The sequence below is a fragment of the Ambystoma mexicanum genome, chromosome 2p (genome assembly GCF_040938575.1).
Source record: "Ambystoma mexicanum isolate Mex_15411 chromosome 2p, UKY_AmexF1_1, whole genome shotgun sequence".
Taxonomy (NCBI): Eukaryota; Metazoa; Chordata; class Amphibia; order Caudata; family Ambystomatidae; genus Ambystoma; species Ambystoma mexicanum.
In genome coordinates this window covers 537,740,456-537,763,823 of record NC_090923.1, presented here as the reverse complement: position 1 = coordinate 537,763,823, position 23,368 = coordinate 537,740,456, and the positions used below count along the sequence as shown (strand labels likewise).

The following is a 23,368-nucleotide window of genomic DNA, read 5'->3' as shown; positions in this document are numbered from 1 at the left end:
ATGTCAGACGCTTTAAAGTCGGTCACCTCCTTACCATAACTTTCCTCATATAATTCTGATGAAATCATAGTGTAAGGAGACCCTGAATCAACCAACCTCTCTAGTTGAACACCGTTCACAGTTAACATGTCCCATGGTCAATTATTTTTCTCCCCTTGTATTTGTCACAGTGCCCCTTCCATCCTCCTCATGCTTTCCTCTGGTTCAAACATCCTGACACTCTGTAATCCTTTCCAGCTCTCCTCCCCTCTATTATTCAAATTACACATTCTAGAAAAATGTCCCTTTTTGCCACAACGTCTACATTCCGCTGCAGTAGCAGTGCATTTCTTGGCTCCTGTTGCATGACTTGACCATCTACATTTCTTGCAGAATGGTCTCCCATAAGACACAGTTGCACCCTTAGGATATCTGACCATTTGTCCTTCCTATTTTATAGGTCCCTCAGCCTTCCCTCTTGACAAATATCCATCATTGTCCACTTTCTTGTTGGCCATTACCGCTTGTACCATTTCTTGAATGCTTCTGTCAACCACCACATGCCCACTGCACTGGACTCTTCAGTTGCTCTTGCTATTTCTAGGGCCTTGTCCACAGGAGGGTGTTTGTCAATCCACACCCCCTCCTATCTTGGTGTTGCATGCTCTCATCATTATTTGATCTCTTATATATTCTCCCAAATCATGTCTCCATCTTTTTCAATGTCGCTTCATACAGGCTGACCAGTCTCTCACTCTCCACCACCGGGGGCTGTGACCCTTATATCACCACCAGGTAGATGTCTGAACACTCCAACTCACTCTGTTCCCAAACAGTTAAGGAGAGTCACTGCTTTCTGGTCATCGGTGTATGTTACACCACTGGTTGCTCTCCCTTAAATATACTGTAAGGGTGCAGAAGTAAGATTCTGACATGAAGTGATCATTATGGTTGGTATAAACTTTTATTTTAATGATAAAAATGAAAAGAAAACCTTATCTTGCCCTGCCACAACCAAAATTACTAATGTCCCAGTCCGGATGACAAAAGCAAGAGTTCAGTCCTATGTTCAAATCCTAGCTCTGTGCCTCACACTCTGTTAAACTAAATTAAAAGAAGGATGTCTTCCTAGTGCAGAGGAATGGCTCCCTTCCCCGGGACAAAAAAGGCAGTTATTGTTTTATAAAGTTCTTAAAGTTCAAACTCAAATGTTTGGGGCAATCTCCCTTCCCCGGCCTTCCTTAGACTTATAACAGAGTTCATCAATTGGTGGGGGACCTCCCTTTTTTTTTCCCCAACCTAGCTTTCTCAATCTTCAACGAACGGCGGTGGGTCACTGACTTGGCAGACCTGGTTCCCTTCTACCAGGCACTGCAACGAAGAGGATCAGTTTGGATGCTATTCCAAACTCGCGTGTGTCCCAGACCCTGATTGGCAGACCAGGTTCCCTTCTACCAGGCACTGTGAAAAAGAAGAGGAGTTTGGATGCTTTTCAAAACCGTGGAGGGTACCTGACCCTGGTTGGCAGACCTGGTTCACTTTTCCCCGGCTCCAACACAGACTTGGTTTACTCGCCAGCCAAGCACTGTGTTCACGTGTATCACCCTCAGTCTCTTGACGTCACATACAGACTTAGTCTACTCTCCTGCCAAGTACTGTCTTCATATATCTTGTTCTCACAGTTCGCTTTGTCTTCTCCCCTCTTAATTGACAGGCCTGGGTAGTCCACCCTCCAAGTACTGCCACTAGGAAAATAAGGTATCCTTGTTACATGATATATCCTTTTCATGCAAGGGTCTTAGACCCTATTCTTTGTTATATTGCTTTGCTCGTGCTTCTCTTATGTCCCCTAGGGGTTATCCTCTTTTCCCCACTTTTCCTGTATTGTTGACTTTAGGCGTCTTCGTCCCCTCTGTGGACCCCTAGCCCCCAACCATAGACTCAGCCACTCAAATACCTTTAGGGTCTTGGCTGCAGCCCTCTAGGACACTCACAGGCTTCCCAAATTCTTTCTTCAGTTCGCCGGCTCTCTGGGGCTCTTCTCGGCTTGCCTCCGCGGCTCCTGTCTGTTTGGCATATAGCTCGTAGTTGGACTGCATGGTCCTGTAGTGGCACACATCTGGTGCTCTCCCCAGCTCGCTTTCTGCCTCTCTTGCCGTGTCCCCAGGACACAGTGCTTCTCAATGTTGCCGTTTCCTGGTCTTCCCCTGCTGTTCTCCGCGGTGAGCGTTCGCCATGCTCTGGGATCCCCCAGGGAGGGCCTGATAGACAGGTAAGTATGTAGTCAGTTTTTATGTCTGCGTTCAGTTTGGTCTGTAGTTGTAGACTAGACCGTTCAGGTAGGTTCCTCTATGTAATCCTTGCAGATCCACACTTCTTCTTCGTCACAGTCCTTTGGATTGGATCTTTATGACCACTACCTCCACTCTACCTCATCTCAGTCCTTTCTACTTCCTGAATTCTACAGAAGTATACCTGATAGGAGGGTAGGGGTGGTGAGAGAGGGGGTGAAGGGAAGGTGTAGTTGTTGGACGGATACCGCATTCTCGTAGAATATTCATCACAGGTCCCACAGGGGGGGTTTACCCTCCCATGAGAACCACCCGCTGAGTACCACCCCCATGGGGACTATTGGGTAGCAGCCTCACCTCCCTGGCCTCATGAGAAGGGGCTTCCCCTACAATTCATCAAAATATGTTGAATGCATCCACCCCCAAATCCCATAATACAGGCGGTCTTCCTGGATTTGCCCCCAAAAATTGAGGTGACTTAGCACTTGCTTGCTGCATAATGATACTCTGACCTCCAACCATGTATCCATAATGTGAGCCTTTCGCCCTTTTAAAAAAAAATCTATTTACTGAGGATTAGAAACTCACCTGCAGAAACTGGGCTACTGTTCTCCCTCTTTCACTGCACACACGATGTGGTGCCCACTCTGTGCTCCAATTTGTTCCGCGTAGCAGACCTGTCCGCTTCCGTGATGTTGTCCAGTCCGTCGAGGTCCTTTCCTCTAGCCACGTCCTGACACAATGTCACTGTGTTGCCGACACAGCTCTGACAACTGCTAGATTCTTTTTTCAATCCTGTGCGGTATCCGTTAGGCAGGTAAGCCCTTGCCTCAGAAGCCCTGCTTGTACTTGTGCTCCTGCGCGCTGCTCCGGATCTGGAGGTCAAAAAAGAAAGAAAAAAAGGCTTTCTCTGCCGCCAAGCCAGTCAACTGTGGCTGCCCAGATCAACTCCTCCTCACGTGGATTTGCCAGCCATGGAGTCCAACTCACTCATCGGCCAATGGTATAATAAGCTAGGACACCATTGAAAGAGGTAACCTCTTGTTTATTGTATGGACCCCATATTGCAGCCAGCAGCAACTGACTCACTAAAATCGCACCCTCCCTTTTAACAACAACACTCTATGTAAACGTAGTGGTCCATGGCACACTCCCAATGCAACCATACTGGAACAAGAATTACTACAATCTTCCCTTATTGCAGGATAGGCATTTTCTTTTTATTTAAATAAACATCCTTAAGAACATGGCACATCTTTTGTCCAACTCCTTCTGGTTCACCAAAGCACATCAAAATAACCAAAAGTCCTCTGTGTAAAATGTTAGGGTGGTACAAACGTACCCCCATTGCACTGCCCTGTAAGGTGCGGTGTGCAATATAAAAATACACAAATTCAAAAGGGAAAACAGTTTCCCAGTACTGATAGTCAGAAGAAGTGTCTTTCACCATTACAAATGAACAAACGGCAAGGGAAGTGAATCTGAAGGTTCAAAAACAAGGCAAAAAGAATGGTGTTCTAAAGAGAACTATGGAGTGAAAGTTGCAAGAAGAAATCTTTCCAACAATTAAAAAGAAACTGTCTTCCCTTGTTCCTTCTGTCTCACGTTACTTGCTCCACAAACACATTCTTCAGCCTGCTTTTTCCCTCCCTTTCCCATATATATATTTTTTTATTTCCCTGCCTTCTGTCCCCACAAGGCATTTCAACGAGAACAGGCAAAGCGCTCTCTAGTACATGGATAAAGCTGATTAATAATATTATTAGGGTATTTATTGAGCACTGACCTAGCTCCAAGATGCAATGGAGCGCTTTACAAAGGGGGAAGAACATGGTGAGGGGTGCAGAGAAACAAGGCAGTGTGGCGCGAACAGGGAAGGTGGGCAATTTGTTAGCAACAGATCTACAAGCAACCATGGGAAGAAACTGTGGGGATCAGATCACTCCGTCTCAGTGAGGGGAGTGAAGGGTGTGTGAATCTTGGTGTTACGGAGGAGCCATTAATCTCCTTCCTGAACTGTAGAAGCAAGGGGACGAGTCTGATGTTGACTTGGCAGAGGTTCCATAGTCTTATGGTGTAGACAGAGAAGGCCGGTCTACTGGTTCTCTTTCCTGCACCAGCGGAGTTAGTCTGCACATATCCTGGCTTCTGGTGGATTGTAGGCCTCCAGGGATGCTGAGTTCCACAGTGAGGTAGCTTTGGGACAGCCTTGTAGATGATGCAGTAGGATTTGAAGATGATATAGGCTTGCAGTGTGAGCCAGTGCAGTTCAATGAGGGTCAGGGTGATGTGGCTGAATTTGTGAAGTCCTTTGAGTCGTGCTGCAGCATGCAGGACACATCTCAGGGGTGCCAGGGTAGAGGCCAGAAGCCCTTCAAAAAGGGCATCGATACCTTGCAAGTGGGACAGGACCAAGGCTTGGACAGCAGAGCTGAAGTTATTTTCTTTAAAACCGATCCGACTCTATGGGCAATCATTTTGAAAGCAAAATGGGATCTTATTTTAACATCTGGCAACATTCCCATTTCTTGGGTAACATCTATCATTATCCCTTTTTTCAAAAAGGGGGATCCCCTGAATCCTGAAAACTATCGTCCTATATCCCTTATGGATACAGAAGCAAAGGTTTTTGCTATTCTAATTCTGTGCGATCTTGAAAAACGTATTACACAACATAGCCTTTACTCGAGATTCCAAACTGGCTTTCGAAAACAAATGAGTACTTCCTTGAATGCCACTGTGATGTCGCACATAGTAGAGGAATCAAGATATAAGGACTCTTGTCCGATATTCATGGCCTTTATAGACATCTCGGCAGCATTCAACAGTGTAATTAGGAATCCGCTCTGGACCAAGTTGGAAGAAATGGGGATCCCCCTGATATTAATCTATTGGATAATCCTTTTACATACTGATACATCCTGCAGGATTAGGGTTACTAGTGAAGGTGACACTACTGATCCGATATCCACCCAAATGGGCCTGAAACTGTGATGCAACCTCGCAGCCTGCTTATTCAACCTCTATATGAGGGACTTGGATAAATCATGGCATGACAATAGTCTATTTGCAATAAAACTGGGTTCAATGCGCATTCAATGGTTGGCCTTTGCCGACGATGTGATCTTGTTTGACCCAACACCAGTGGGCCTGCAAAAAAAGCTGAATTTTTTCGAGCAATTTGCTAAAGCCCATAACTTGAGTCCTAATGCTACCAAAACATGCATTATGACATTTAACAAGAAAAAAATGTAAGTCTTATAGTTGGAGCTTTGTGGATACACCTATTCCACTTCTTAAAGAAACTACTTATCTTCGGTATCACATCACTAACAACTCTTCAATCAAAATGTGGTCTGAAAAACTAAATATGAAAGCCAGACCTCTTCTTTCATAAGCTAAGATTATTCTTGTCAAATACTACCTGTACTTGACTTCCTGAGCCTTAAGGTTTAAAGTGTCCTTCTTTACATTCTAGATATATGCCTTTGTAATATGAATAACATCTTAGACAGAATACAGGGATGCTTTTTGAAATCCTCTTTACACCTTTCCTTGGCAATCCCGAACTGTATTATTCGCCACGAGTTAGAATTTATTTCTCGCGCGTGCCATAAAAAGTGCCGTGATCTCTCTAAATATGCCAAAATGATTGACCCTCCAAAAAATGCATTCTACTTGGATTTCCAAGACATATTACTATCTAATTCCCCACACTCTATGAAATTATATCAGCAAGATATAATAAGAACAATGGTTACATTGGACATAAACTAATCAGATCTACGGATCAGACCAGCCTATGTTAAGACGAAATTATTTGAACAAGACTGGATTAGTACAATCTCGGAACTAAAAAATGACTCTTCTTATAGTGAATATGCTAAATACACAAGGAAAGGTCTTCCTCGATGCAACTATTTAGAGGTTTTTCCTTGTAGTATTTTCAGAACGCAATATATGCGATTCACATTAAATCAATACCATACAAGGGAAAAAGCTCTTCATTGGAATCGTGCCGACAACCTGGGTGGGGAGTTAAAATGCCGATTTTTCCCTTGCAATGTTAAGACTGAAACCCTCAAACACCTTGTACTAGAATGTTCACATTTTAAAACGATGTGTTCAAACTTTTTGATAAAATTTGTCAACATCAATTATGAGGACTCTCTGAACGTACTCTGGGATAGGATGATGTTGGGCAATCGCGTCCCCTAATATTTGCATTGGTTAGATTGCAGAACCATATCGAAAAGGAGCTTTTAACTATGTTCCATAACCCTTTTAAACTTATGATATGAAGGTCTTGTATCATGTTCTATTTAATTGTTATCACTAGCTGAATAATAAAAAAAATGTTCAAAGAAAGTGCATTTTATGTTTGTAATATTTTGTTTTATACAATGCTTCTTTTTGGATGAACTCATTTGACATAATTGCTTTTATTCTCTAGGTTTCTTAACCTTTAGCCTTCAGTGGATATCGTACATGTCAATTAATATTGACAGCATATAATTATGAAATATCTGTGAAACTTCGTTGAGACTGTAAATCATGCATTTTGATTCTCTTGTATTATGGAAATGTTATTTGAATTATATTTTGTAAAGGTTTTAATGAACCATAAAGACATTTAAAAACATTTTTTTTAAAAAGAAGTCATTTTCTGAGATTTAGGGCTTGATGTTCCTCAGAAGAGGAAGTTGACACCATACTGTTTGTGTCTTCTTTGCTATGTTCTATTTGAAGTTTTTCAAACCGAAGGGACTAGGCGCAGGTGGCTAGCTGGGGTGTGAAGCCCTCATGGTGCATAGCAGAGAGCCAGGTCTGGATATCAGGGTGTTCGGTGGTGTTGGTCAGAAGTAGGAATTCAGTGTTGGAATGGTTGAGCTTCAGGTAAGCACTGCACATCCACGTCTGGATCAATGAGAGGCATGCAGATGTATTATTCTGCATTGGGATTCTGCATGTTCAAAAATGAGCAGAGTCATTAATGTGCATTATTGGGCCAGAATAGTGATCATGCAAATTAGTTAATGTGTCATTCTTCTTCCTTCTCCTGTGTACCTGCTAGGATGTCTTTGTGCCAGTACTGTGATGTCATGAACTTGAGGTCAAACAGTGTGTGCCAGGGTGCCATCAATGTCAATTAGAGTTGGCATTGTGTGTACTAGGAGCTGGTAGGGCTCCATCTCTCTAAGTACCTAAGCTGTACCTCTAATATGAACTTAAATAAAAGGAAATCCGCTTTGAAGCCTCATTTTTGAGTGCCATGTGTGTTACTTGTAAGGTGAGAAGTTTGCTTACTCTGTCGATCAGTCCCTGTCCCTGTGCATGTGAAATCTGTTTCACGGGTGAATTGTACTGTACCTACCAAGATGGGGTCTGTGGATCTCTTAGGTGCCTTGGTGTATGGTCCTAACATGTAGGCAGCGTTAGAAAGGGAAGTGTGTGCTACATTTCTCAACCCTTCCTATCTCTTCCACCTGTCCATCCTATACTATCCGCCCCTTCAATTCCTTCCTGCTGCTAGGATGTATGTGTGTGAGCACTGTGATGTTATGAACTTGTGAGGTCACCCATAGAGTTTTTTATCTGCCCACCCCCAGCCACCCTCTCCCCCCAGTTCCATAAGTATTATTTAGGGTGGCTATTCTGGGTGGTGGGAGCCGGTGTGTCTACAGTGCCACCAAAAAGCTAGGTGAACCTGGTTAAGATGCAGGGGACATCGAGTGGGGAAATCGTTTTTTTGGAGGATATTTCTTTTTATAAAAGCAATGTTGATGTTTTGTAGATTGATGAAGGAGCACAGATGATTCTGTGGTTCATATCTCGTAGACCCTGAACTTTAATATCATTTACCAATCCCCCTCCACAGTTCACATATTTAGAGATTGGTTATGAGTACTTGCAGATATTTAAATATAATTAAGTGTCATGGTATTTCCTTATTCATAAATGCACTAACACTCCCCCAAGATACAATAGCAAGTTGTCAGTCTTTTCCAGCAATTCATTGTGCCAAACAGCTTAACAAAGGAGAAAGGACACAATGCAGACCCAAACAGAGCATTTTGTGGGGGTGATAGATGGGGGAATATAAGATACAGTGTCTTGGCTCCCCAAGTCATGTGAACCCTTAAAAATAGACGGAGGCGTGAGCTTGATGCAGACATGTTGCAATCACAATCTTCATTAATCCTCCTCCCATATTTGATATCCTATTTGCAGTAAAATGTATTTCTGGTTCTTCATAAATGATAAACGAGTACTTGGTGAAGTGGTCTATTTTTTTCAGATGATCTATTTTTCACAAATGTTCCCATATGTCTCGGCCTGCAATCACTTAATGCAAAAGGGGCATGCATAATTGTTTAGTTTGGATTTAATGTTCGGCTTCATTGTCAAGCTTGACTTGTGTACTCCCAGTCCCTGCTACTTTATACGTGTTCCCCCACTGCTTCCTTTAGTTTGCCATTACGTCATAAACTAAAGGAAACTTCATAAAGCAAATGATGAATCAGAGAAAAATATGAAGTATTGTTTTATGCATTAGAGGAAAGGTAATCGGCTGGGGTAGGACAAGTTGCCATATGGGGAGAACATGCTTTTTCCACTAGTCCAAAGTTACAATTTTGCTGACTGACATGAAACCAGGTCTTCTACTTTTTTTGGTCACCGGACTGTAAATCCTAGAGACGGGGGAAGATTACTCCCATCCATCGTTTCGGCTCAAGCCAGCTCTTCACCCCACCCAGAATATTTGTGTTCTGACGGAGCACAGGCACTCTCTTCTTCACCTCCATTGTCCTGAGGCCGATAGACCAACAGTAGTATGTTTTCCGAACTTTAATGAGCAGTGGGCACAGGGCGTGTTTCAACGCTGCTCAAAGGTTCCAAGGCTTCTGCCTCCCGGTCACTAGACAGCACAAAGCGCATGCAGCGTCATTTCTCCATAATGAATAGCGTAGCGGCAGTGACTTCACTCCACCACTAACTCCTCCCCAATGGCATGCTTTACTAGAAACCTTTCAAGCGTTTAAGTGGATCCGAATTCAGAGATTGATCAAAAATGACTACTGGTGTCAAACCATAAAAAATGCACTGATGGGTAAACCGCAATCCATCAACAGTCTATTAAAAAGAGAGAACTTCTCCTCTCTACAACCTTCTCTGTTAAATCTGTTTTGACTGTTCTTTTTTCCCAGTTTTTCCATCCGGCAAGTTTCTGACACAGAGGTCTTTAATATTGTTAAACACATGAAGCCAAGTTCATTCAAGGGGGACATCTGCCCTGCAAATATAATCAAGGAATCTGTAGACACTAACTCCATTGATCACAAAAATGGTAAATTCCTCTCTTATAGCTTCTTCTGTAGCTACCCTTGAAAGAGGCTTGGATTTCACCACTGCTGAAAAGTCCTTGGATCCTGCTGTTCCAAGTAATTATCGCCCAGTTGTGAATGTTCCTTTTCTGTTAATAATTCTGGATCGAATAGCCTACATTCAACTACAGGAATTTCTTGAAGCTAACAATCTACTCGCTCAGAGTCAGTCCGGCTTCTGTGCCAAGCACGGCACAGAGACAGCGCTCTCAGATCTTAAAGCCAACATTTCTGGAATTGAGAATGGACATACTGCCCATCTCATGTTGTTGTTTATTATTTATAATGCGCATCAGACCCAGGGGTATAAGGGTGCATCATTTACAAGAATATGCAAAGCCTAGTTACAAGAGCATAGTATCAAAACAATTACATACAATATTTACAGAAATTGTATATACAGGTATTTGCAGGTAGTACAGGCTATACATAGATAATTACAAACATTACAAGTAGTGTGTAGAAAGTTTATGGTTACCATCGTGGAGGTAGCTGGTAGTGAGTTGCAAAGATAGAGGCATTTCAAGGCAGGCTGGGTCGTTTAAACATTAGCAGAGAATCATTAGTAGTTACTCTGCAGGATTCTGTGTCATGAAATGTAGAGGTCATTAGATTTCAGCCACAGGATAATGTTGGTTCTAAAGTTTTGGTAAGTGCTGGAGGTTAGGAATTCCATAATTTGGCCGCTTTCACGGGGAAGCTGTTACCACCAATCGTAGAGAGTTTGAATCTGGGGATGGACAGGCGATCCTTATTTTCTGATCTGGATGGTTTTAGGGAAGTCTGTTTGTGGAATCTCTGACAGGTAGATGGGGGCAGCTTTGTTCAGGGATTTATGGGTGAGTGACAAGGTTTTTAGGAGGATTTTGTCATTAGTTCAGAGCCAGTTGTTCCGACGACTGCTCTCGGAAATGTGGTCTCTTCTGTAGATGCCTAGTGCCGCTAGAAGGGTGTAATTTTATAGGGTTTGAATTCTTCTAACGGTGGCTTTGGTAGAACCTAGGTAAAGGGCGTTACAGTAGTCCAGGCGGGGCAGGATGAGGGCTCTGGCCAGGATAGTGCAGTTACTTTTGGAGAGAAAAGGCTTACCGGTTCTAATGGGTTTACACGTATAAGCCATAGTGGAAGCTAGTGAGGTAACCTGTTTGACAAAGGAGAGGGTAGAGACATGATAAAACCCTAGTGTTTTTACCTCCTGTGCTACTTTAATGCAGTTTCCGTCAATTATGAATGAGGAATAGTCTGATCCTAGTTTTTTTAAGTTAGGGGTGCCCAGGATGATGATCTGTTTTGTCATCATTCAGGCATAGACCATGCATCTCCATCCATGCCTGGATGATGATGTACACTCTGTTTACCAAGGCCAAATCCTTGTCATAATCCCCTGAAAGTGGGAGGAGGATCTGGGTGTCATCTGCTTAGTTAGTGTAGGTGACACCGAGATGGTCCAGATCATCGAAAAGGGGCTTGGTAGAAATGTTGTACAATGTGGGCGAGACACAGGACCCCTGTGGCACACAGGCGATGGGTATGGGGTCTGCTGCTGCTAAGGGCGAAAAGACCCTCCTTGTTCTGCCACTTAAGAAGGATCTAATTGAGGTTATGGCATCCTTGGAGAAGTGTGCTGCAGTGTTGAGATGGTTGCATAGAATTGTATGATCAGCCAAGTCGTATGCAGCTGACAGGTCTAGGAGGAGTAGGGCTGATTTGCCATTGTCCCTAAGCTCTTCGACTTGGGTTTTAAGATCGATGAGAGCTGTCTCCGTTCCATGTTGTGGACGGAAGCCCGATTGTCTGGCTCCTAGTAGGTGGTGTAGTTCCAGATACTTTTGTATTTGCATATAGGCCACCTTGTCCAGAATTTTTAATAGAAAGGACTGTTGTGATTGGCCTATAGTTAGTAGGTGTGGATGGATCTTGGGTCGGATTTTTCAGGAGTGTGAGTACCCATGATTTTTTGAGGTTGGTGGGGATGGTGCCAGTTGTAAAGGATGCATTGATAAGCGTAGTTATAAATGGTGATAGATCACGAGCCGCATCCTTGATTAACTGTGCTGGACAAAGATCACCCTGACAATTGGATGGTTTGAGAGTCAGGATGGTTATTTCCACTTCGAGAATAGATACTTTGGCGAAATTGAATCGGGTAGTTTGGACTTTGTTGGTATTCCTAATTATTTGAGGTGAGGATGAGTCCTTTAGAGAAGCTTTTTTATTAGATATTCTATTTTGTAAGGTGGATATTTTATTATCTAGCACATGTTGGATGTCTGAGCACCATTTTTTATCCTGGTGCAGGTGTCTGGTATTGCTATAGGCATCTCTGTTTCTTTGAGAATGGTAAATAATTCCTTCAATTGGATTTTGCTTGTGGTATGCGAGTGTCCTAGGATATTCGTTTAGCAAGGCATATTACTTTTTTGTAGAGGGATGATAGTTTGGTGAGCTTGAGTATGTTGGCTTCTGAAGGTAGTGTTTTCCACGCAGGGGGCCTTTGACTTGGTGGATCATTCCATTCTTGTCGATAGACTTGCCGAGGTGGCCAACCCGTCTAGTAATGCATCTGCCGTGATTGAGTCTTTCCTCAGTAATCGTGCTGCCGGGGTATTCCTGGATGACTTTAAGGCCACTCTAGTCCTGCTGCCCTGTGGTGTACCTCGGGACTGCCTCTCCCCGACATTTTATAAAATCTAAACTCGTCCCCTGTTTTACTTCCTGGATGACCTATGTGTCGGTTATACCAACTATGCTGACAACACCCAGGCAATCTTCGAACCTATGGGTGACTATGCAATGGATTCTGAGGATATTAACCGGATTTATGCCACTATACAGTCTTGGATGGCCATTAATGTGCTTTCCCTTAATGACAACAAGATGGAGCTCCTGATTCTGGGGTTAGGTCCTCCTTTGAAAAAACTCAAACCTTGTTTCAGACAGTTTGTAATCGCTTATTGCGCCATTCTCGTGGCCTCCCATATTAAGACGTTAGGCATGTATTTGGATTCACAACTATCCATGCAGAAGCATCCTGCACCTAAGGTCTACCTGTGTGTACATAAATTGTTGTGACAAATCGGACCATACCTACCTGATAAAAACATATCTTTATTTGCCTGTGCCCTAGTAAATTTCAAATTGGACTGTTGTAATAGTCTACTTGCTGGAACTTCTGTTACCAACCTCGATAAGCTCCAGACAATTCAGAACGTGCCGTAGGGACTATTCAGGGCATTGGTTGGAGAGATCACGTCAATTCTGCTAGAATGGCTCTTCACTGGTTTTCAGTTAACCAGTGAATCTGCCATAATATTCTTACTCTGACCCATAAATGCAGGTTTGGGAATGCGCCTTGGTATCTCAGTGCCCGACTGAAGGTTGCTCCCAGTAGTAGACTACTTAGTTCCAATAGACTCAATAAACTCTTTCAGAGGTATGGGGGGCATGATGTTTGATACTGTGTGCCTGGATTGGGTTGCCGGCCTCTGTAAGGGCGATTCAACATTTGTTTGATTCTAAAAGAGCCGTAAAAACGCATCTGTTTAACCACAGGGACTAATTGTTGATTCCTATTCCGATATTTGTTCTGGTATTGCATCTTTCGATCCGCCGTATTTTTAGCCTATTATGTTCTTCTATTTTTATCTAGTTTGTTTGTGTGTGCCTGAGGCCTTTGGGTGTGTGGCATGTTAAAGAATTAAATAATACTAATTAACAATGTTAATTCAGCAAGTTACACGAGCACAGCCCAAAATTAATTTTACTCGGAAATACCCCCTGTACCTTCACTTCTTATTGTTTTTGGCCTGATAGCTTAATCTTCCCACAAGATCCCATGGCTGTACTTTTTTCATTCCTCTTAAGCTTCAAATTGATCTGTGCAACCCTCATGTAAAGGTCACACATACATACTATGTCTAGTTGTCTCATTTTATATTTATTTACAAAATACATTTCCCTTGTGTTTCTAACATCTGCTGATAATACAAACATTTTAATCTTATTCACCGTCTAATGAATAATATTTGACTGTGTTTTAACATATCATGGAAACGAATAACCTTCCCTAACTTGGATTAACACATACATTTCTCACAGGTCTATCTGGGATATGGAGTTCTTCATCAGACGTTCTGCAGGTTGATCCAAAAACTGGTGCAGCAGTAGCCAGAGATTCAGGAGTGGCCACAGTCTATTATGAGGTTCCTGGGTTGCTCAAAACATACCGAGAGGTGAGATGATTTGACTTTATCTGGGAATGTGATTTGTGAGTTTTGCTCCCTGATACAGATTTTCTGGGTGCCTAGTTTCTCAAATAGCGGCTTGGTATATTTATGCTATATGCATCTTCCAGTTTACAAAACACACTGAAAAAATAGTCTGTGGGCATGGTTCGCAAAAAGATTTTGCTCTTCTGTGTGGCCTGTGCAAGCACAATTGGATGGAAAAAACAGCATTTTTCACTTGGGCTGATTCACAAAAGGGAATCTGCTGAATATAAAGGTGTTTCCATGAGAAGATTAATTTTAGTTGAATAGCATGGACACAAAGTGAACTGTTGCGGTTCTGACACATCAATGTGGATTGTGATTCACAAACAAGATTTGTTATGATCTGAGTCAGTTCTGAGACTTTCTCCTTTGCCTCCTCTACCATGTTGCAGGCCTGGTGTAGAGGAAAATGCAATACTACCAGGGATCTGAATAGAATGATGCCAGCACTGATCTACCCAAAAAATAAATACATTTGCTTTACATGCTTCACCAAAGCCCCCTCCTCATCTACCATCTGCCATCTACACTCATTCTTGATCTGATAACTCTGCCTCATTTGACACTTGATTATCCCTTCTTTTTTCAGACTCTTTTCATAGATTGCCTTTCAGGTTACCACCCCTGCTATCAATCACTTGGTGTGGCATAATGGCCAACTCTAAAACCACAGGGATCTCTCCTATATTCTTGTGACCACCTTACATAATCCAGCAAAGCATGCAATCTGGGGGTCCTCTGACCGTGACCTGAAACTTCAGCACTTCGTCACCTCCGCTGCAACAGCTGCCACACTTAACCTCCCAGCCATCTGTAAAATATTTCCCCATCTCACCTTTTAATCTGCCATAACATTCCTCAAACACTTGGTCTTCAGGAATCTGCATTACTCCTCCAGCACATGATACCCCCCCCGCCCTCTGCTGCCTTTCTCCTCTCAACAATGTTTTACATTTTGAAATTTAATCCCTGTAAAAACTCCCATGTCTGTGCACAGCCTAAAGGCAGGGTTAGCTATACAAGCAAATGAGCTCTGTATTCAAATTCCTTTTTCTGTTTAAATACATAGATGAGCGAGCCTTCCCTACCTATCTGAAACAACTTATCAAAACAACTTGCCACTGCTCACCGGCTCACATGCTACCTAACTAAGGCCTTGTAGCTAGTCATCCTCCTCGTCCTCCCTGTATTCCATCCTGATTTTGCTTCTTCACTTTCCTGGTTCCCGATCACTGGACCTCCTTACCACCAAAGATTATGGAAATGCCAACAGGGAACTCTTCATGATTTTTTTTTTTTTTTTATTAATGTTTTAATGTGTTTTTATTTTTTTTATTAATGATCACTCTCAAGATAGAGTTTCCAAATATTGTTAATCTCTTGCATACAGGTTGAACAAATGATCACCCTTTTGTTAAATAGTAAGTGGAGAAGGACAACAAAGATTTCTAAACAAATGACACAACAGTTTATGGCCCTATAAATTAACATTAAGTGAAATAATCGTTTTAGTGAATTTGATTTTCAAACATTGCTTACCCTGATGAAGATGTGGCGCAAATAAGCTATGCCCGTCGGAACCGGTCTGTGTTCTTTGTTGGAAATCAGTGCATGGCGACGAGACCGATTTATTTCTGTCACCACTCAGATGAGGTGCTTGAATTGGATGAAAATATCACATCCACGATGTGCTGGGGTTTAATAATTGTGAAGCACTATTTTAAAGTGTTCTTTTTGTACAAAATCTCTTTGAGGATTGTCAAATGAACTTCTGTACTGTGTATATACATGTAATGGGGCTTACATTTGCTAATACACTGTATATATATATGAAATGTTGCATATGGTATGGCATTTTAATGGTCTATCTATGAAGTGTAACTATGTCAATTATTTTTGTAATGTTTTTAAATACTTTTCAGTATATTCATGGTTTGAGGAAAGGATCAGTATACTGTTATAGGAAAATGGCAAAAAGATTAATTTCATAATAAAAATTAATTTAAATAATTTTTTTTTGGTGTACCCTATACGTACACTATTCTGTATAATTCAGAGCCACCATTTGTTTGGAGGGCCTCAGATTCCTCTAGTGTTATCCCTCTGCAACCCACATGAATCCACCACCACTTCCAACATGTAATTGCATAATTGTTTGGATCTGTAAATAGCAAAGGTTTATTTCATTTCAACCTTCTGCAATCTCCATTTACTGTTTTTCTAGCTCCTTCCCCCAACACTACCTGGTTTAATGTACTAATAACTATATCCTATGTGAAGCACACAACCACGACACAGAAATAACTATTGATATGTCTTTTGTATATTGTTTCTTGGCAAAGCACTTTTTTCATTTTCAATAAATAGATAGAAATACTTGAGCATTTCCATAGCAAATGTTTTGTTAATCAGCATGCTTATTATCCCGAATTCTTTTACACAACACAATATCATGGCCATTAATGGAATCATTCCAAATCATTAAGTGGCAAATTAAGTTTAAAAGTCCTGAAAACAAAGCATTCCCGAAGGTAGTGTACCTACAAATGGAGCAGAAGTCCATTATGCTTTCTTATGAGAGTCTGTAAACCATTTCCTTGCACTACTCTGTCCAGAATATGTTGTTAGCACCCAAAATGCGTTCACTGGTGCCACATTGAGGAGGCTAGGGGGGGTGGGGGGGCTGGACCCAATCCCCCCTACCTCATTGGGCCAGTCAGCCAGCGCATATTCAAGAGTTGAGAAAATGCCTGACACTTGACTATGCATGGATTATTATTATGGTATTATTATAATGTTATTTACTGAGCGCAGACCTAGCTTCGAGAAGCAATAGAGCACATTACAGAGCTATACAAAAGTACAGATGCATAACAGAGCGCTTTTCAGAGGTAACAGAACATATATACAGAGAGGGACAGAGGAGGGGTACAGCTGTACAGGGCACCGGGCAGGAGAGTGGAATACTGCATCTAGCAAGTCAGGTGACGTGGGGCGACATGATTCCCTGGGTGTTGAAGAGGTGAGTCGTGAGTTCTTTTCTGAATTGTAACGGGGAGGGGGGGCAAGTCTGATGCTGATGGGGAGGAGGTTCCACAGCCCTGGGGCGTATTCATGGATGGGTTTGCTATGGGTCCCTCGCTCTTTTCTTTAGCAAGTACCCCTACGTGAGTGTAGGTGAGATTTATGGGAACTAAGGTGTGGGGGCCATGTCTATTTGCATATTTTTGTGAATTATCATGGTTTCCAAAATTGTTGCTGTGTTGTGCGATAGATTGTTACTTTCATGGATCATCTGATTCAAGATGGAAAGCTAGGTTTAATTGAGGCAAAAATGTTTGTTTGCATCATCTCATTTTTCCAGAAAAAAACTCGATCAATTCTTGGACTTTCTTGGGCTGTTTGTGAAAAAAGCTCATTGCTTAGTAAGTACATTTACATAAAAAGGTAGTGAATGTACTTGAATTCATAATGTGGAGACAATTTGGAATTGTATTGTTAATATTCATTTTTAATGATAATTGAAGTGCTTTAAGCTTGACTAGAAGTAAAAATGTACTTGAAGTTCAAATTGTTGAACACCTTATGACTTATATGAAAATTAGATGCAACACTCCAATTACCTCTTATCCATATGTGCGCATACCACATAATTGTCTGCTCCCTTTTCTCCGTTCTCGCTCTGCGGTATCTACATAGCCCCAAGAAAACTATTTTCAGGTTCATCCTTAAAAATGTCTGTTTTTTGTACTTTGAAATATATAATGTATTGTCGGTACATGGTTTTCCATCTAAATTTTAGGAAATAGATGACGATTTCAAAATCTGTGTCTGTGGAGCACCAAACTCCTTTTGTTACAGGCTTTTTCATTACCAGAACCTACAGGAGTTATATTTAGTGCATCGTCAAACACAGGTCAACATTGCTGTGCCTGTGTGCTCTCGACAAACCTAAAGTACTTTGTTGGTTGTTTGCTGGCACATAGGAAGTAGATCTATGGCACATGAGACCGCTTCTGACTCCAAGATCTACGCCACAGATGACACACACACACCTGCATATCAGAAATTGAATTTTATTTAACATTCTGGTTACAGAGAGATTCTCAGGTAAGCATACCATTACATTTACAAGAAGACCCATGCGTGTCCAGGAAAGAACATAACTAAATTCCCTACGAAAGCCATCTGAACAAGATGGGGGCGGGTTTCTCCTTTGCAGCGCGGTTGTCCTTATAGCAGGGCTATCTGGCGGGCTCCAGCCAACCTCTAAGTCATCAGAGTGCCCTTCACGAATGGACATACTTTGGGACGCCTAATGCATCATTAAAATGAATGTGCAAAAGGTATGCTTACTTTTTTCCAATTCGCTTTACATTTGCACTTGAAGTGACACTGGACAGCTACAATGGTGTGCTCCGAATAACTGTGTAACCTAAAATTTAAAGGCAAGTGTTTTGAAGAGCTCTCAGAGTGCAGATGCCACCAATGGCACTTGTGGGAAACTCCATAGTGTATGAATGCTGAGATTTGGTGCGGCATCTTAAATCGGTAAACTGTGAATAAAGGGTTAGGTGGACCTTATTTATAAATACACTAGCTGGAGTATACTGCAGACAGGCATAACACTGATCCTGTAGGTCGCTGTTCTGATTCGCTTAGCGCTTGATGTGCTTTGCACCCTCAAGTAAACTGCACTGAGAATCAGCACCTGTGGCTGGCTGACATACCCCAGAGCAGACGTTGGGAGGGGCGGGGTGCGGCAAGAGTTGGTGTGCTGATGCATGCTGGGATCTTATGTGCTCTCTCCCCATCTGTCGCCTCACCCTGGAGTCGTGTAGTTTGTTTCCCTGCATTGTGTTGCTAGTATTTTGGAAACCGTGAATCCTAGGGCCTGGACCTCTGCTTTTGTTCCCCATGTCGGGACTGGTCCTTCTACGACCACCTTGATGTTTTACTGATTTAAGCAACTGTTTCATGTGTGAAGGTGCTGAAACCTGGGTAATAGGGTGGGGTGTCCAAATGCCATGAAGTTAGTAATCCTATGCAAAATTTGGTGCAGATTGGTGAAAGGTGGAATTGTATAAGGAACAACGCTTCACCAAGCCACAAACACACAAACATTTTTTGACTTGTGCTAAAATATGGGGAACAGGGTGAGGTGTCCAAATGGCATGTAGCCAGCAATGTCTGGAGGGTCTTAACAGGTACCTGCAACATTTGGTGCAGATTGGTGAAATGGTGTGGAATTGTATAAGGAACAACACTTTGCCACAAATTTTCACTTTTTTATATATATTTATATAGGTGAAATAAGTCCATTGGTGTATTGGGGCTGTAAAACTTGAACCATGCTTAACAGAAACTTAGGCGATTCTTCGGATGGGGATTGGGGTCTTCAGTCCTCATTCTCTGAGAGCTGTCAGCACATATTCATATAACATTAAGATCCGAGTTAAAGTTCAACATTTGTTCAGGGTTTCTCAAACAAGGCTTTGAACGGATCAGTGAAGGTAAAAACACCTTAAGAAAACTTAAGTGGGATATCTTCTCCTGGGATGTTGGTGTCTTCTAACGTTATCCCCTCCCCTCACCTGCTCCTGCCATGGCAGGTTTCACAAGTATGCAAAAGTACCAATTAAATGTTTTTGAAAAGTCTGAGTGCTTCTCTGGTGTCATTCAGTCCCTGGGTGAAATGAAAGCAGTCAGTCGAATCATTAATTACTTTTTTCTGGAAAGGTGGGTCCTTGTAAGGCTGCCGTTTCTTGGTTGGTCTTTCTGGGTGGGTAAGAAATCCAGGGCACCTTAGTAAATGTTGTCACATGGTCCCACATTTCTTGGCAAGGGCTTGTCAAGCTTAAGGGCCCTTAAGCTTTCAGCAGTGAAATGGCCGAAACTGAGGTGGAAGTGGGCTGGCTCTAAGATGCTGGAGGATGACCACTAGGGCCATGACAATGCTATAACCGAAGGGTCCGTATCCTATGGATGCCAGCGTACTCTGACTAGCATCCTTGTTGTCCAATGTCTTCTTGTGTCTATGGGACATTTGTATAAGTCTCCTCTCTCCTCCTTGACTCTAGGAAATGGCTGCTTGGCTTCCTTGAAGCCTTGCCAGGTGTTTATTCCTCATCCTTCCTCACCTGCATCCAGAAGTCATGGGGTATGGGTTTCCCTCTGTGTTGCTCTGCTTTCCTCTCCTTTCCAAGACTGCCTCCTCTCTTCAGACCCTTCTCCCACTAGCTCCTGTGGGTATGTTACATGCTCTCCTTTTCTTGTTGCTTTTCCCCTCCTCCTTCTCTTCTTTGTGTCACCACTTCATCCTCTGGTCTTCTCTACACCAAAACCTCCTTAAACCCTTTACTTCTTCTGTCACCACCCTTCAATAGCTCTTTCACATTCCATCACCTCCTTGTCTTCTTCTGTCCCCTTCTCCTCTTTAGCGCTTTCTCTACCCGCCACCTCTTTCCCTCCACCTGTCGCCTCACCTTCCTCTCGGCCTCAAAACTCCACTTTTATCAGCCACCACCAAATCCACGGTCTCCTTCAAACACGGACACCTATGGGCTCCCAGGGCATCTTTTCAGATGTTAGTGTTCCCTCCCTTTGGGCCGGGCGCTATAAGGGTCTGCACCTGTTTATGATTCTGTGTGATGTCTGTAACAGGTGCTTTAAATGTTATAATGTGGACCATTCACGTTCTACAGCATTGAATCTTTCATAGATTCAAATGCTCTTTGATTGTTCCACGTCAGGCTAGGAATCCTCAGTAACATCAGGGTAGTTTACATTTAAATTTGAAGCTGCAATCCGTGTTCTCTGAGTCGTTTTGGGTCATATTGCCCTGCATGCAATAGGCAGAGACTCACTTGGCTTCACCCCTTGAGGTAATTTTCAAATTTTCTACCGCACGTTAAAGTTTTGGGAGCCCTCAGAGTTCTCTTCAGCGCAGGATCTGTGGCACTGGGCCGTTGCCCAAGGGATGTTCCTGGTACCCTTCCATCTGGCAGGAATAAAGAACACCATTGCCGACTCACTCAGCAGGGAGCTGCGCTCTTGCCACGAGGGGGAGCTTCGGCAGGATCAGGTGGATCTCCTTTTCCGACGATGGGGCAATCCCCAGATCGACCTATTTGGACAGTGACAAACACCAAGTGCCGGAGGTTCGCCAGCAGGTTTCCCCAGCTGGGGAGCATGGGCGATGCATTCTCATTCCCCTGGGACGGCCTGTTCCTGTATGTGGTCCCACCGTTTCTGTTGCTGCTGCGACTCATCAGTCAACTCAGACGGTCCCAGTGCAGGATGATCCTCGTTGCATCGGCGTGGCCGTGGCCGAGGCAGATTTGTTCCCGGACCTTCTGGACATGTCAGCGTTCCCCCAGTCAAACTGCCAACGGACGCAGATCTTCTCGCCAAGGAAGAAGGCGCCATCCTACATCACGACCCAGGATCGCTGAACCTGCAGGCCTGGTTCCTGCAGCACTAGAGTTCGGAGGGTACGATATCTCAGCGGACTGCAAGGAGGTGCTTGCAAAGGCCAGGGTGTCCTCGACTCTTAAGTGCTATGGACATAAATGGAAGAGTTTCTCTGTCTGGTGCCGTGCACAGATCAACCCTCTCCAGATCACGGCCCCTCAAGTGCTTCCGTACTTGCTGTCGCTGGCCAAGGTGGGGCTGGCTCATGCCTCCATCAAAATCCATCTGGCGGCGATCTCCCTCTACACCAGAACTCCGAGGCTGTCGTCTCATCACCTGGTGAAAGAATTCATGAAAGGACTGTTCTGCTTGTTCCCGCTGGTGAAGGCTCCGGCCCATCGTGGGAGCTCAACGTGGTGCTGACCTTCATGGGTCCGCGATTCGAGCCGCTGCATTTGGCACTGTTGAAGTTCCTATCACGGAAGACAGCGTTTCTGGTGGCCATCACCTCCGCACGACAAGTGGGAGAGATCCAGGCCCTCTGCTGTACACCTCTATATCTGACATTCCGCGAGACGAGGGTAGTGCTGAGGACGCACCCCTTCTTCATGCCCACGTTGCTGTCGGACTTCCATCTCAACGAGCCCTTGGTGTTACCTGTTTTCTTCCCGTCGCCTTCATCGCCGGCTGAGAGGACTTTGCACTCACTGGATGTGGCTAAAGCGCTGAAGTTCTACGTGTAACGCATGAAGAGTTTTCGCAAGACATCACAGCTGTTTGTAAACTTTGGCCCTGTGAAACAAGGGAAGGACCTCTCGAAGGCTTCCAATTCCAGATGGCTACCCGGCTGCATCATGCACTGTCACCGGTTGGCAAACCGACCATTGCCCGGCCGTCTAAGAGCCCATTCAACCAGAGCAAACGCTGCTAGTGCAGCGTTCCTGTCTGGTGTGCCCCTTCTGGACATCTGCAGGGCTGCTACGTGGAGGTCGACACACCCCTTCATGAGATTCTACTGTGTCGACCGGGATTCCACGGAGGAGTCCAGGGTCGGCCAGGCAGTGCTGCGCAACCTGTTCGCTTGAAGGTGAGCCTGGTGAGGAGGTAAGAGATGCTTAATGGTGAGCCTTGCCGCCTGCCGTGGTTGTGCATGTGTGTACTGCTATGTATTCTTGTATTCATGAGCATGTGAATCCATGCCAGACCCCATGCTGGAGAAGGAACAAGTTACTTAGCTGAAACTGTTGTTCTCCAGCATGGGTCTGGCATGGATTCACATGCGAACCCTCCCTCCAACCCCTCTGCGGCTCTTCTCTTGGTCCTACTGACACTTTATGTGCTACCAAATCTGAAGATGGAGGCCAGAGGAGGGTCTTAGGTAGAGGGCAGTTATTGGCTGGGGGCAGTATGACCCAGAGACCAGTGATTGGTTATTAGTAGAAAGACAGTTCAGAAACGAAACTGAAACTGATTTTCTTTACTGAGGATTCCCAGCATGACGACGTGGAATATTCATGAGCATGTCAATCAATGCCATACCCATACTGGAGAACAATTATTACAGGTAAGTAACGTGTTCATTCTTCCTTTTTATGGCATTCTGCCCAACTCTAAATGAGCCCCTAGTTTTCAATTGAAAATTCTTCATTATTAAATCGTCAACCCCCATACAGCATCCCAATGCAAAAGATCCAATTCAAATGAACATAAACTAATTAAATATCAAAGGGAATGTGTTTCCATTGAGTTTGTCCAAATTAAAGTTGACAAATGTATTGGATTCCCTTTCTTCAACAAACTATTGTATGTGTTCATCCTAATTCTGCTAAAAATGTATTTTAAATGGGTTTTTTAAAATAATTAAATTGTGGAGAGTTATTCCATCTTCCCTACCATATCTAGATTTGTCATGGGTATGAGTCTTTCTGCTAGTGTCTGTCTTTAGTTTATTTTTACCCATCTTTCACTTTTGCATGTTTTTGTTCTCTGACCTGCACTTAAAACGACACATTATAATGTGGATCAGCCA

The 23,368-nt window shown here is 43.4% G+C and overlaps 1 protein-coding gene across 1 annotated transcript in view; it reads left to right on the top strand.

Annotated features, from left to right (window-relative positions):
- NUP210 (nucleoporin 210) overlaps positions 1-23,368 on the top strand; it is a 1,233,892-nt gene that overhangs the window by 1,011,188 nt on the left and 199,336 nt on the right. The window contains exon 33 of the mRNA XM_069643978.1: positions 13,754-13,887. Coding sequence (XP_069500079.1) covers positions 13,754-13,887 — 134 coding nt within the window. The remainder of the gene's footprint in view (positions 1-13,753; positions 13,888-23,368) is intronic.